Source organism: Ranitomeya imitator, chromosome 4 (genome assembly GCF_032444005.1).
Source record: "Ranitomeya imitator isolate aRanImi1 chromosome 4, aRanImi1.pri, whole genome shotgun sequence".
Classification (NCBI taxonomy): Eukaryota; Metazoa; Chordata; class Amphibia; order Anura; family Dendrobatidae; genus Ranitomeya; species Ranitomeya imitator.
This window is the reverse complement of record NC_091285.1, coordinates 510,556,986-510,568,997: the sequence shown is the minus strand read 5'-3', so window position 1 is coordinate 510,568,997 and position 12,012 is coordinate 510,556,986. Positions and strand designations below refer to the sequence as shown.

Below are 12,012 nucleotides of genomic sequence, written 5' to 3'. Positions count from 1 at the left end.
CCCTTTGCCCTTGTAGATTGCAAGCTCTTTGACAGGCTCCACTTCTGCCCCAGTCTGCCACTCAGTACATTTATGTTTATTGTACTATTTACAGTATTCATACATTGAATTCATATCACTCTGTATTTAGCATGTACAGCACTCTAAAAGTTAGAAATAAGTACTGAAAATAGCAGTTAGAATTAGATCCTAAAAGGGATTTAGTTCTCTGTAATCTGAGGGCAGCATCACGTAGAGGCTGAGACCCTGATTTCAGCATTATATAACTTATTAGGCTGTGTGCTGTTGTTTTCATACAGTCAATGTTTTATCACCAGGACATTATCACTGCCTGGACTAGCTGCCTTGTACCAAGTAGTCTGACTCCACCCCTGTGATAACCTACTTACTTTAAGTAGACAATGTAGCTGTGGTTTGGGTGGGGTTAGCTGTGGTGTGTGTGGGGGGGAGGTGTAGTTGTGTGTAGTTTGGGTCAGGATAGCTGTGGTGTGAGAGAGGTTAGCTGTGGTGTTGGCAGAGTTAGCTGTGGTGTGAGTGGGGTTAGCTGTGGTGTGGGGGGTAAACTATGGTTTGGGCAGGGTTAGCTGTGGTATGGGGAGTAAACTGTGGTGTGGGCAGGGTTAGCTGTGGTGTGGGGGTAAACTATGATTTGGGCAGGGTTAGCTGTGGTGTGGGGGGTAAACTATGATTTGGGCAGGGTTAGCTGTGGTATGGGGAGTAAACTGTGATGTGGGCAGGGTTAGCTGTGGTGTGAGCGGGGTTAGTTGTGGTGTGAGGGATAAACTGTGGTTTGGGCGGGGTTAGCTGTGGTGTGGAGAGGGACTGTAGTTTGGGTCATGTTAGTTGTGGTGTTGGCGAGGTTAGCTGTGGTGTGAGGGATAAACTGTGGTTTGGGCGGGGTTAGCTGTGGTGTGGAGAGGGACTGTAGTTTGGGTTAGGTTAGTTGTGGTGTTGGCGAGGTTAGCTGTGGTGTGAGGGGTAAACTGTGGTTTGAGAGGGGTTAGTTGTGATGTGGGTGGGGTTAGTTGTGGTGTGAGACAGGTTAGGTGTGGTGTGGGCGGGGCTAGCTGTGGTGTGGGCAGAGTTAGCTGTGGTGTGGGGGGTAAACTGTGGTTTGAACGGGGTTAGCTGTGATGTGGGGGTAAACTGTGGTGTGGGTGAGGTTAGCTGTGATGTGGGTAGGGTTAGCTGTGGTGTGGGGGGTAAACTGTGGTTTGAACGGGGTTAGCTTTGAAGTGGTCGGGGTTAGCTGTGGTGTGAAAGAGGTTAGCTGTGGTGTGGGCAGAGTTAGATGTGGTGTGAGTGGGGTTAGTTGTGTAGGGGTAAACTGTGGTTTGGGTGGGGTTAGCTGTTACGTGGGGGTAAACTGTGGATTGGGCGCGGTTAGATGTGTGGGGGTAAACTGAGGTTTGGCGGGGTTAGCTGTGGTGTGAGAGGAGTTTGTTGTGGTGTAAGGGGTTAGCTGTGGTGTGGGGGTGTAAACTGTGGTGTGAGCGGGGTAAGTTTGGGTGTGGGGAGTAAACTGTGGTTTGGGCGGGGTTAACTGTGGTGTGAGAAAGGTTAGCTGTGGTGTGAGCGGCGTTAGCTGTGGTGTAAAGGTAAACTGTGGTGTGGGTGGGGATAGCTGTGGTGTGGATGGGGTTAGCTGTGGTGTTTGCGGGGGTTAGCTCTCTGAGCTCTGCTACATGCTATGTCTACAAACTCTGTCACAACTGCTGCACCCTGTAAACTAAGTGATACATTGGTGGATTCAGCTTCTCTTTTCCTACATTATGCTGCTCTCAGACAAGGTAGAAAAAAACCTGCTGACAGATTCCCTTTAATGCTGAGCAGAACAGTGCTTCCCAAAGTAAACAGGTACAAGTGGTGCACATTGAGTTGCATGCTAATGTAAGGGGGTGACAGAAGCCGTCATATGCCTCCCCCTCTTTGAACAGTTTTCACATTAAATGTGTGCGGTTTCATAGTGTTTATGACTGTTATATTAATTTACTGTTACTGTAATGTACAGTATATGTACTTGGCATGTGTTGTGTATAGGATCAGGGATAGAATAGGATAAAGGTAGCTAAAGCATTGAATAGTGGGGCACCATAGAGATAGTGAATGAGAGTGTTAGGATAAGCATAGTTAGCATAAAGGGGTTTTCCAGGCTAGGAGGAGTTACAGATGGGTGTAATACAGAGCAGTGGGATATAGTGAACACACTTCCTGGTTGAGAGCAGAGCTCAGGCAGCCATGCCCAGGGTAAAGTGAAGTGATGCCGCAGTGAGACAAGGCAGAGATTACCAGGATAGGACAGGGATTGTCCAGCGAGACAGAGATTGTCAGGATCAGGCAGAGATTGCCAGGGTGAGGCAGAGATTGCCAGGATGAGGCAGAAAATATCAGGACAAGACAGAGATTGCCAGAATGAGACAGGGATTATCTATTGAGGCAGAGATTGCCAGGACAGGCAGAGATTGCCGGGAGTAACAGAGATTGTCGGGACAGGCAGAGATTGCCGGGAGAGACGGAAGTTGTCAGAGAAGGAAGGGAAAGCTCTAGGAATGTCATTCCATGAGAACTGTGCTGCATCTCTAATAAGAACCCTGTTGCTAAGTAAAGTTAAACTGTTAAGCAAGGATATAGACTCTGGAGTCATTTGTGAGAATCGGGAATCTGGAGCCGGAATGGCTGAGGCAGAAGGAATCCCAGAATCTAAAGTGAGTGTTCTACTTTATGTTTCCTTTGTTAGGCCCCAGAGTGCCGGAATTCAACAGCACCTCGCTACGACTACCACCTTGGTCACCTTACAGAATTGGCGCAGTCGGCAGGATTGAGATTCCTCATTGACAGAGAGCAAAGGAGCCCTGAAAACGTCAAAGAAGGCGGCCGTTAGAGACTTTAAGATGGAGGGAGGGGAAAACCTGAACTGGAAGACCCGAGGAGCGAGTCAGATCAGGACTATATGTACTGTTGGAGCGGTGGGGAGTTGGCCACTGGATCATCGTGTTTGTTTGCATGGACTTCCTTTGTTTGGATACCCGGAGCAGGAAAGGATTGGCCCATAGGCCTGAAATATTGCAAGTAAGCACAGTGCGTGTACGGGTCCTAGGAGCAAAGGGACCGGGGTCAGTCGGACCCGTGTTTAAGGAAAAATGAACTTGAACTCTTTGTTCCAGGGTTCCAACCGAGTAGAACCGGGGTCACGCTTGACCAACAGGAATCATTGGACACAGAGTGTATTAACTGTATAAATGTGCTAAATGATTTAAATGTGAAGATTAGTGTTTTACATGTGCTGCCATGGTTGGGGATGACCATATTTTAGGAGGGGGGAGTGTAAAGGGGGGTGATAGAGGCCATCATATGCCTCCCCCTCTTTGAACAGTATTCACATTAAATGTGTGTGGTTCCATAGTGTTTATGACTGTTAATATATGAATTTACTGTTACTGTTATGTGTATGTACTTGACATGTGTTGTACATAAGATCAGGGATATAATTGGATAGAATAGAAGGTAGCAGTAGCATAGAATAGTGGGGCACCATAGAGATAGGGAATGAGAGTGTTAGGATAAACATAGTTAGCATAAGGGGTTTTCCAGGTTGGGAGCAGTTACAGATGGGTGTAGTGCAGAGCAGTGGTATATAGTAAAGACGCTTCCTGATTGAGAGCAGAGCCGGGCAGCCATGCCCAGGTGAAGTGTTGCAGCAGGGAGAATAAGGCAGAGATTGCCATAACGGGACAGGGATTGTTCAGCGAGGCAGAGATTGCCAGGATCAGGCAGAGATTGACAGGAAGAGGCAGAGACTGCCAGGAGCTACAGAGATTGCCGAGAGTGACAGAGATTGTCGGGACAGGCAGAGATTGTCGGGAGAGACTGAAGTTGTCAGAGAAGGAAGGCAAAGCTCCAGGAATGTCATTGCATGAGAACTGTGCTGCATCTGTAATAAGAACCCTGTTGCTAAGTAAAGTTAAACTGTTAAGCAAGGATATAGACTCTGGAGTCGTTTGTGAGAATCGGGAATCTAGAGCCGGGATGGCTGAGGCAGAAGGAACCCCAGAATCTAAAGTGAGTGTTCTACTTTGTTTACTAAGGCTTCTTTCACACTAGCGTCGGAATCTCCCCGTCGCAATGCGTCGGGGAGAGATTCCGACGCTAGCGTTTGCTGCATTGCACAATGGAGGCAGCGGATGCATTTTTCCGGCGCATCCGCTGCCCCATTGTAAGGTGCGGGGAGGTGGGGGCGGAGTTCCGGCCGCGCATGCGTGGTCGGAAAAAGCGGTCCGTCGGGAGAAAAAAACGTTACATGTAGGGTTTTTTCTCCCGACGGTCCGCCAAAGCACGACGCATCCGTCGCAAGACGGATGCGAAGTGTGCCAATCCGTCGCAAATGCGTCGTCAATAGAAGTCTATGGGGAAAAAACGCATCCTGCAAGCACTTTTGCAGGATGCGTTTTTTCTGCAAAACGACGCATTGTGACGGATTTAAAAAAACGCTAGTGTGAAAGTACCCTTAGTGAGGCGCCAGGGTGAGGGAATGCAGCAAAACACAACATGACCGAGTACTGCTGATCTGGGGCAGCAAAAGGCAAAGTGCAGGATGGTGACTTAAACGTTAAATGACGCCCCAGAAATCAGGGAAGGCGACGGCTTCGTACATGGAGCTCTGCTGCTAATCATTGTAAGTTTATTCACACATGAATTTGCTCATTTATTGATGATAATAATTAATACTACTAATAATAATCATAATAATAAATGCAGATTATATATTAAATATATTTATTTACATTGTGCAACATTAAAAACACAATTACACATTCTAATGATACGGCACAATTACGTCTGGCACCTTACCTGCAGCACTCCTCCGCCCTTGCTCTCTGGGTAATGATGAAGAAAATGAGACGGAAGGCCCAGCATTTTCGCCAACCAATCCATGACATTCATCTCTAGTTCAGTACATGCAGGACTGGAAGCCTTATTAGAGCCATGCAAGGGAGGACATCAGAACAAAGAGGTCAGACTTGTAGATGACCAGTCTTCTGCAATACTTTCATATTTCAGTGTTGTATACTTATTAATTAATGTTTTGTAAAAATATCTCTTTATAAGCTGTTCTCTGGAGGTAACACTCAGATACCCACAAGTGCTCTAAACAGTTATATTGCTATTATCAATTGATTAGAGGACTGACCATGAATTTCTAATTATCCATAGCCACCTGTGTAAAAATATATCGTTAAAGCTTGAAAGCTAAGCCCTATCCATGGGACGGGGGACAACTTTCCGATTGTTGGGGTCTCACTGCTGTGATGCCACCAATTTTGAGAATCAGGGCTCTAAAAAGCCCTGTGTGAATATAGAGGAGGTTGATCATGCGCATTGCTGCTCCATTGAGAGTGCCAAATACTGCCGACCTTTACTCCATTCACACGGGAAGTTTCAGACTCGAGAATGTCCCTATGAAGAGGACGGGTCGGGTGTACTGAATGTCTAACTTGCAATCCTAATGGAATAAAAATTCTAGACAGAATATTTTAGAACTCTGCTTTGCTGTTCCTCTCTTATGCCTTTTGTACATTTATGATTAAATTGACAACTTTGTATTACAATTTCTCTTGTCAATTGTGTTTCATTCTACACAAAATGCATCATATCAGCCGCTGAAATCGTCAAACCTTCTAGGGAAACACTTTACTATGACAAGTCGAATTAAGGGGTAACATTTCATCTTGTGGAGAGCAACATGCCAGGCCTGGCATGTCAGAGAGTGGAGACTTTTACGCCATGCATGCTTCTCTGGGAAATTAAATATGTAAATTGCCTCTTCAGACAAGAAGAGGACTAGAACTGTAGAGCCACCTACTGGAAGTAGCAATCATAAAAGTCAATATCGAACCCTTTAACAGGCCGTGCCATATGACTTAGGAGTTCCAATTCTCTTCCTGTCTGAAAAGGCGATTTGCATATTTAATTTCCCAGAGGAGCATGCATTGCATATAAGTCTCCTCACTCTGACATGCAAGGCCTGGCTTGTCACTCGCTACGAGGAGAAAAGTTACCCATTAGACCCCAGTGTAAAGCCTCTCAACTAGCCAAATCAGACCTCATACTTTACACTGATGAGGGGCAGTACCCCGAAACACCGTGTCTGCAAATTGAGATTCTGGTTTGGCTTTTATCCTAAGTCATTTGACAAGGCTCATTAAAGGGTCGACATTGACTTTTAAGATTGCTACTTCAAATAGGTGGCACTAGAGTTCTAGTCCTCTTCCTCTCTGGAGAGGTCATTTGCATATTTAAGTGGAAAGGTAACACCCATTTGTCAGTCTATTCATACATTTCCAAGAGGCATAGCAGAGAAAAAATACGAAAAATACTATGTAGGTTTCTAAAAACTATCTATCTGAAATGCAAAGTCATCAGAAATATTATATTTGCTAGGACAGACATGTCAGGGGAGCAGATTTGTCCTTTCTAAACAATGTTACCCAGCAGCATCAGTTCTGGAGCTCATTACTTTCAAATCATGGTTGCCAATACTATGGACACATTTCCAGGGAATCCTTTATTATGGCCCGTGCGCCTTCCAGCCACCTGGTTTTCGCCTTCAAGCACTTTTTTTGTCCACAGAACTGTTGTTGGCTGTAGTACAGTTCTATTGTGGTGGAAACATGGGCCGGGTTTCCAAAGCTATGTCCTGCCCGTATATGTCTACATGTGTGAACAAAACCATAAAAAAAATTCACGTGTCAGAATAGCAGCAGACATGTTAGCAAATAAGAATCAATTTAATATATTTAAATTGGTTGTTTTTTTGCATTCTGTGCACGGATTTCTGCAAGCCAATGCACATGAACAGTAGTAGAAATTTCTGCAACAAATCTGCCGCATGTGAATATACTACCGCCTTTTCCCAACGCTATAACATTATGCACGGAAAGTGCGAAACATAGTCGCACCCACCATTATAAGACCCAGCAACAGCTTCTAACGTGAATCTTAAAGATTCCCATTAAGCACAATAGATTGTTATTTCCACTGCACAAAGTAAAAGCAAAATGCCCATAGCAAACCAGCAACGGGGTAACGGTGGTGGAGATGAAACATGAGAAACACAACAGACATTTTACATTTATTGACTGTACAACAAGTGCTAGCTGCAATATGGAGTCAATATACCAGCTGCACTGTCCGAAGAAAGACCCATTGGATCTGTAATATATGTTATAGAGTAGAGTTTTTGATCAACAGGTGCGGTTTTCGCTTTTCCCCATTCATAGTGCTAATATTCTTATCATCATTATATACTATAATATTAACACGTCACTTTTCTAATATTGTATCGTGATGGCGTCAAATAATCACAAAGCCACAATAACTATAAAATAACGATAGTGAAGCGATATCAAGTCTATTACACCTCTACGGTTTGTGCTGGCAGACACCCATAGTCATATAACATACCCATGTGAATCCTAGGCAGTTTATAGCATCTGCGAGCATATCTCCAAGTAAGGAAGGCCATGATGTCAGCGCCGGAAAGTACGCATGCATATGGGGACTCTGCCAATGGACAACCTGCAGGAACACAAAGGACATAAATGGAAAATATTGTATTATTTGTTAAACTACCAATGAAAACTGGACTCTAGATAGATAAGATAGATAGATAGATAGATAGATAGATAGATAGATAGATAGATAGATAGATAATAGATATATAGACCTATAGATAGCAGATAGATATATAGATAGTAGATAGATGATAGATAGATAGATAGATAGATAGATAGATAGATAGATAGATAGATAGATAATAGATGGATAGATAGATAGATAATAGAGAGATAGATAGCTGATAGATAGATAGTAGATAGATAATAGATATATGATAGATGATAGAAAGTTGACAGATAATAGATAGAGAGAGTGCACTCCTTTTCATTTCTATCCTATATTCTATTCCTATTTTGTCTGCACCAATAATCGATATGCACAGGGTGTCTAGTTACAGGGTGAATACAAAAAGAGAACAAGACCAGCAAATCCAAGCTAGTGTGAATAGGCGCTAACCCCCCCAAAAAAAATATAAGTTGAAAAATGATAAAGGTTGCACCATTATTTACCTAGAATGATTACTCTAGATCATTGAAAATGCATTACTGCCATAGAAAATAGGAAAAAAGCGTTATATAATGTACACATGAAATATTTATCTGCAAAAATTACTATGAAAAAGTACCTTCCTTTTTTCACAGCAATTTTTGCAGATAAATATTTCATCTGTAAATTATAAAGCGCTTTTTTCATATTTTCTATGGCAGTAATGTATGAAGTATGGCTTCTTTGTGGCTAAACAAAGAAGTAAGACAGGCAATTAACAGTAAAAAGAAAGCATTTGCACTACTAAAGCAGGATGGCACCATTGAAGCTCTAAAAAACTATAGGGAGAAAAATACTTTATCTAAAAAACTAATTAAAGCTGCCAAAAAGGAAACAGAGAAGCACATTGCTAAGGAGAGTAAAACTAATCCCAAACTGTTCTTCAACTATATCAATAGTAAAAGAATAAAAACTGAAAATGTAGGCCCCTTAAAAAATAGTGAGGAAAGAATGGTTGTAGATGACGAGGAAAAAGCTAACATATTAAACACCTTCTTCTCCACGGTATTCACGGTGGAAAATGAAATGCTAGGTGAAATCCCAAGAAACAATGAAAACCCTATATTAAGGGTCACCAATCTAACCCAAGAAGAGGTGCGAAACCGGCTAAATAAGATTAAAATAGATAAATCTCCGGGTCCGGATGGCATACACCCACGAGTACTAAGAGAACTAAGTAATGTAATAGATAAACCATTATTTCTTATTTTTAGTGACTCTATAGCGACAGGGTCTGTTCCGCAGGACTGGCGCATAGCAAATGTGGTGCCAATATTCAAAAAGGGCTCTAAAAGTGAACCTGGAAATTATAGGCCAGTAAGTCTAACCTCTATTGTTGGTAAAATATTTGAAGGGTTTCTGAGGGATGTTATTCTGGATTATCTCAATGAGAATAACTGTTTAACTCCATATCAGCATGGGTTTATGAGAAATCGCTCCTGTCAAACCAATCTAATCAGTTTTTATGAAGAGGTAAGCTATAGGCTGGACCACGGTGAGTCATTGGACGTGGTATATCTCGATTTTTCCAAAGCGTTTGATACCGTGCCGCACAAGAGGTTGGTACACAAAATGAGAATGCTTGGTCTGGGGGAAAATGTGTGTAAATGGGTTAGTAACTGGCTTAGTGATAGAAAGCAGAGGGTGGTTATAAATGGTATAGTCTCTAACTGGGTCGCTGTGACCAGTGGGGTACCGCAGGGGTCAGTATTGGGACCTGTTCTCTTCAACATATTCATTAATGATCTGGTAGAAGGGTTACACAGTAAAATATCGATATTTGCAGATGATACAAAACTATGTAAAGCAGTTAATACAAGAGAAGATAGTATTCTGCTACAGATGGATCTGGATAAGTTGGAAACTTGGGCTGAAAGGTGGCAGATGAGGTTTAACAATGATAAATGTAAGGTTATACACATGGGAAGAGGGAATCAATATCACCATTACACACTGAACGGGAAACCACTGGGTAAATCTGACAGGGAGAAGGACTTGGGGATCCTAGTTAATGATAAACTTACCTGGAGCAGCCAGTGCCAGGCAGCAGCTGCCAAGGCAAACAGGATCATGGGGTGCATTAAAAGAGGTCTGGATACACATGATGAGAGCATTATACTGCCTCTGTACAAATCCCTAGTTAGACCGCACATGGAGTACTGTGTCCAGTTTTGGGCACCGGTGCTCAGGAAGGATATAATGGAACTAGAGAGAGTACAAAGGAGGGCAACAAAATTAATAAAGGGGATGGGAGAACTACAATACCCAGATAGATTAGCGAAATTAGGATTATTTAGTCTAGAAAAAAGACGACTGAGGGGCGATCTAATAACCATGTATAAGTATATAAGGGGACAATACAAATATCTCGCTGAGGATCTGTTTATACCAAGGAAGGTGACGGGCACAAGGGGGCATTCTTTGCGTCTGGAGGAGAGAAGGTTTTTCCACCAACATAGAAGAGGATTCTTTACTGTTAGGGCAGTGAGAATCTGGAATTGCTTGCCTGAGGAGGTGGTGATGGCGAACTCAGTCGAGGGGTTCAAGAGAGGCCTGGATGTCTTCCTGGAGCAGAACAATATTGTATCATACAATTATTAGGTTCTGTAGAAGGACGTAGATCTGGGTATTTATTATAATGGAATATAGGCTGAACTGGATGGACAAATGTCTTTTTTCGGCCTTACTAACTATGTTACTATGTTACTATGTAGTAATGCATTTTCAAAGTTCTAGAGTAATCATTCTAGTTACAGGGTGGGTGATCTCTGTAATCTGTAAGAAGTGTCAGCTAGTGTACAGATTCCCTATTTCAGACAGACACACCTCGGAATTCAATTGTAAGGTCTGTGCAAGTAATAGAACCAATCACAACATCATGGACCACCATGAATACCTTAAAACTTCTCTTTAAGGGGTTGTCCAGGACTTGAAAAATGGATGACCAGTCAATAAGCGAGCTATTCACATAATTGTCAGCCTACCATTGGTTTGGCAGACAGCTCTCTCCCTAGTCCCCCATAATGAGTGCTCGTCTGAGCATCCATCTGTTCTCGACAGGGAGAGAGGGAAAGCTGCTGTTAGTCACTTCTACAACTCATCTTCCCTGAGAACAAGAGGATCACACTTTGAAATGACAACTTTTCGCATCTCCTTTTAGGGTTTGGCCAACTTTGCTTTATTGTGCCTGTTAAATAGGTCATTAATATCAGATTGCAGGAGTCCAACACCCCCACAGTCCAGCTGTTTCAGCTCCTGTTGAGGTCGGGTTTACTCGGTGTACGGAGCAAGCACAGCTCGGGGACTGCAACTGAAATCTCATATCACGCCTAACCTAAGAACGGGCCATGAATATATAGTTCTGTTAAACCCCTTTCATCTTGCGATTCCAATTTTCAGTGGAATTAGACTTTAATGGATAGGTTTTATCTATCTCTTGGAGCTGTCCTATCAATGGTAGAAAGCAATTTACCCCAGGCATGATGATGTCCTCAATGTCTTTGAATATATTATCCCAACTTTCCGATTCCACAGGAGCACTGTCGGGTAATAGGGCTTTCATGTATCCAGGCTGTACATCCGGATTTACCCGCCTTTCTCTTACTGTACTCAGATACTGGCAGATATAGTCCACCAGCTCTTTACCTGGACACAAAAAGAGCAAGATCATGGAAATCAAAAGATGCTAAAAATCTCCAGTGAGAGAGAGTATTCCTGTACATATACACTCGTCGTATAAATGATTCACATAGATATTCTGAGAGCACCAAATACCATGTCATAGTCACATTCTAGCAAATTGTAACAAGTAGTGAATTCAAGTCATATTTCTAATGTATAATATATATTAATATATATCATAAACTTGTACAAATATTCAAGGAATACATTGTGATACAAAACAATATGACATGACATTCAGTTTAGAAAGACATACGGTAGCTTAAAATGAAGATAGAAACATAGATACATAAGTGAGTAAAATAAATAAATAGACGGACAGATAAATGGATATATAGATAATAGATTGATGGATAGATATAGGATAGATAGGTAGAATTCGGTAAAATATACCTCTTTTTCTATATTCTTCTGATTCCATGGCAGAGTATATAAAAAGTTGTGATATCTGATTGCAGAAAGCGTTGTCTGTCTGTCGCTCCCTCTCAAGCCTCGGAATATATACCCCAGTTATCTCGTAGCCATACGTCATGGTGTGACTACGCAAACACTTTATCTTATTTCATTTCAGATGCCACTCCATCATGTTGATTGGAAATAAAAGAAGCTCTTGAGCATTGTTTGTTTTGCCTGTTATCTTTGATGTCTTCAGCTGTATCTACACAGTCAGCC

General features: G+C 42.5%; 1 protein-coding gene across 1 annotated transcript in view; it reads right to left on the bottom strand.

Annotated features, from left to right (window-relative positions):
- The window catches only part of HDC (histidine decarboxylase), a 43,028-nt gene extending 31,220 nt beyond the window's left edge, over positions 1 to 11,808 (bottom strand). The window contains exons 1-4 of the mRNA XM_069762125.1: positions 11,734 to 11,808; positions 11,132 to 11,304; positions 7,462 to 7,575; positions 4,849 to 4,971 (exon numbers count right to left, since the gene is read on the bottom strand). Coding sequence (XP_069618226.1) covers positions 4,849 to 4,971; positions 7,462 to 7,575; positions 11,132 to 11,304; positions 11,734 to 11,761 — 438 coding nt within the window. The 5' untranslated portion in view covers positions 11,762 to 11,808. The remainder of the gene's footprint in view (positions 1 to 4,848; positions 4,972 to 7,461; positions 7,576 to 11,131; positions 11,305 to 11,733) is intronic.
- Positions 11,809 to 12,012: the final 204 nt, after the last annotated feature.